Source organism: Orycteropus afer, unplaced genomic scaffold (genome assembly GCF_000298275.1).
Source record: "Orycteropus afer afer isolate SDZICR_OR568_19922 unplaced genomic scaffold, OryAfe1.0 scaffold00118, whole genome shotgun sequence".
NCBI lineage: Eukaryota > Metazoa > Chordata > Mammalia > Tubulidentata > Orycteropodidae > Orycteropus > Orycteropus afer.
Genome location: NW_006921705.1, coordinates 5762326 through 5764476, shown reverse-complemented (window position 1 = coordinate 5764476; position 2151 = coordinate 5762326). Strand labels below are relative to the sequence as shown.

The 2151-nt window shown below is 39.5% G+C and overlaps 1 protein-coding gene across 1 annotated transcript in view; it reads left to right on the top strand.

The window, feature by feature from the left end:
- The window catches only part of ASAH2 (N-acylsphingosine amidohydrolase 2), an 88809-nt gene that overhangs the window by 29005 nt on the left and 57653 nt on the right, over positions 1-2151 (top strand). Inside the window, 1 exon segment of the mRNA XM_007944043.1 lies at positions 46-163. Coding sequence (XP_007942234.1) covers positions 46-163 — 118 coding nt within the window.

Sequence of the window (2151 nt, the reverse complement as noted above, 5' to 3'; positions counted from 1 at the left end):
AAAAAAAAAAAAGGCAAAAACTAGTGTTCAGTGTTTGTTTTATAGAGAGCGATTAGAGAGTTCCCGGGAATTGCATTCAGCATCTCAACATCAAGCTACCACAGCTTTGAACTGTGTCTGTGAACAGTTTGTTAGTGTTATTATAGGTTCTTTGTGTTATTTGGTATGATTGAGTTGGTTATTTTTTGAGTCTTTGTTGTTGTTGTTGTTATGTGCCATCCAGTCGGACCGACTCATAGTGACCTCTCCTTGGGTTTCCGAGGCAGTATCACTACGGAAATAGATTGCCCCATCTTCCTTCCAAGGAGTGGCTGGTGGGCTTGAACCACCAGCCTTCTGGTTAGCAGTCAATTGCCTTAGGCACTATGCTACCAGAGCTAGGAATGCTTAAATTTTTCTTCCATATAAATTAATGGATATTGCTTCTTTGTTTTATGCCATTTTGGCCTAGAAAGTGTTTCATGGGAATTCTCTGCTTTTGGATAGCAGAGGAAACCTGCATTTGGAATGGTGTATTCCCTGGCTGTGGGATCAGAGTATCTGTGTGGTTCTTGAGCAAATCCTTTCATTTCTGAGACTCAGTTTCCAAGTTTTTTAATGAGAACATAATACCTTCCCTCCACACAGAGATTATTAATTCAATCATTGATTACATTTTTGTTGAATATGCCTTGCATGAACTTGTACTAGGAATAGGTAGATGGGCAAAAATAGACATAGTTGCTGCCCGTATAGAACTTACAGTCTTTTAGTTGAGACAAAACCCAAAAAACCAAACCCACTGCCATGGAGTCAATTCTGACTCATAGCAACCCCCATTGGGTTTTTGAGGTGGTAAATCTTTATGGAAGTAGATTTCCCTGTCTTCCTTCCGAGGAGTGGCTGGTGGGTTTGAACAGTCAACCTTCTGGTTAGCAGTCAAATACCTTAGACAATGTGCCAGCAGAGCTCCTTCTATTTGAGACAGGAGATATTCAAATAATCATATAAATACATGTAAAGTTATAATTGGGCTAAGTACTAAGAAAGGAAGGTATGTGAAGCTATGAAAACGTATCTTGGAGAGATTTGACCTCATCAGGGAGATTGTGAAAGGCTTCCCTGAGGAAGTGACAATGAAGCTGAAAACTGTAGGAAGAGTAGGAATTAACTGGGAAAACAGGAGGGAAATAATATTTAAGGCAGTGGGAGAAGTATGTACAAAAGTCATGTGGCTCATTTGAGGAGCTGATTAAAAGCCATGTGGCTGGAGTGGAGAGCAACGGGGCAGAGTGTTGAGATAAAGCTAGAGACTTAAAAGATTTAAAAGCCATGGTAAAGATTTGGTCTTTATACTAAGGTGCATGGGAAATCATTAAAATGTCTTTAGCTGGGTTAGGGGTTGTGGGGTTCTTGAAGGGTTACAAGGAGTGGTGACTTGAGAACTGAAATAAAATTATGTGGGTGAAAGAACTTCATAAACCGTTAATAAAAAACAAAACAAAACAAACTCACTGCCATGGAGTTGGATCTGACTCACAGCGACCATTAAGTCCTCTATAATTATAAGGCCAACCTTTTCTCCAGTTGATATAGTTATTTAAGGAAAGTATTTCTATCTTTTTGCCTATATGACTTTATTAGAAAAAAAAAAAAAAAAAAAAAGCAGTGAATGAATTTTCTCCAGAAATGGCAAACATGTTTGGGATGTTTTGAATTCAAATATAAGCTGCATGGCATTTTCAAAATTTGCTTTGGGGGACTCTGGAAGACACCTCAAAGAAAGAGGCTGTCAACCAATGGAAAAGATAAAATTGGGTCTTGAGAGATCCTGATGCATTAAGACACCATGTAGAGAGAAAATAAAACCAAGACAGATGTTGACACCAGAAGGAAAGTCACAAATGTAGTTAATTAAGATAGCAGCCCTGGTTTGTGGCAGAGCCACTTCTCATGTAGTCGCCCTGTGAACTCTGGGAATGGCAGCTAAGGAAAACAGAAAGAAAAGCTAAACCAGTTGCCATTGAGTCATTTCCAAGTCATGATGATCCTATGAGAGTCAGAAAAGAGCTGTGGTTCCCAGGGTTTTCAAGGGCTGATATTTTAGAAGCAGATTGCCAGACCTTTCTTCTGAGTTGCTTCTGGGTGGACCAGCAACCTTTTGGTTAGCAG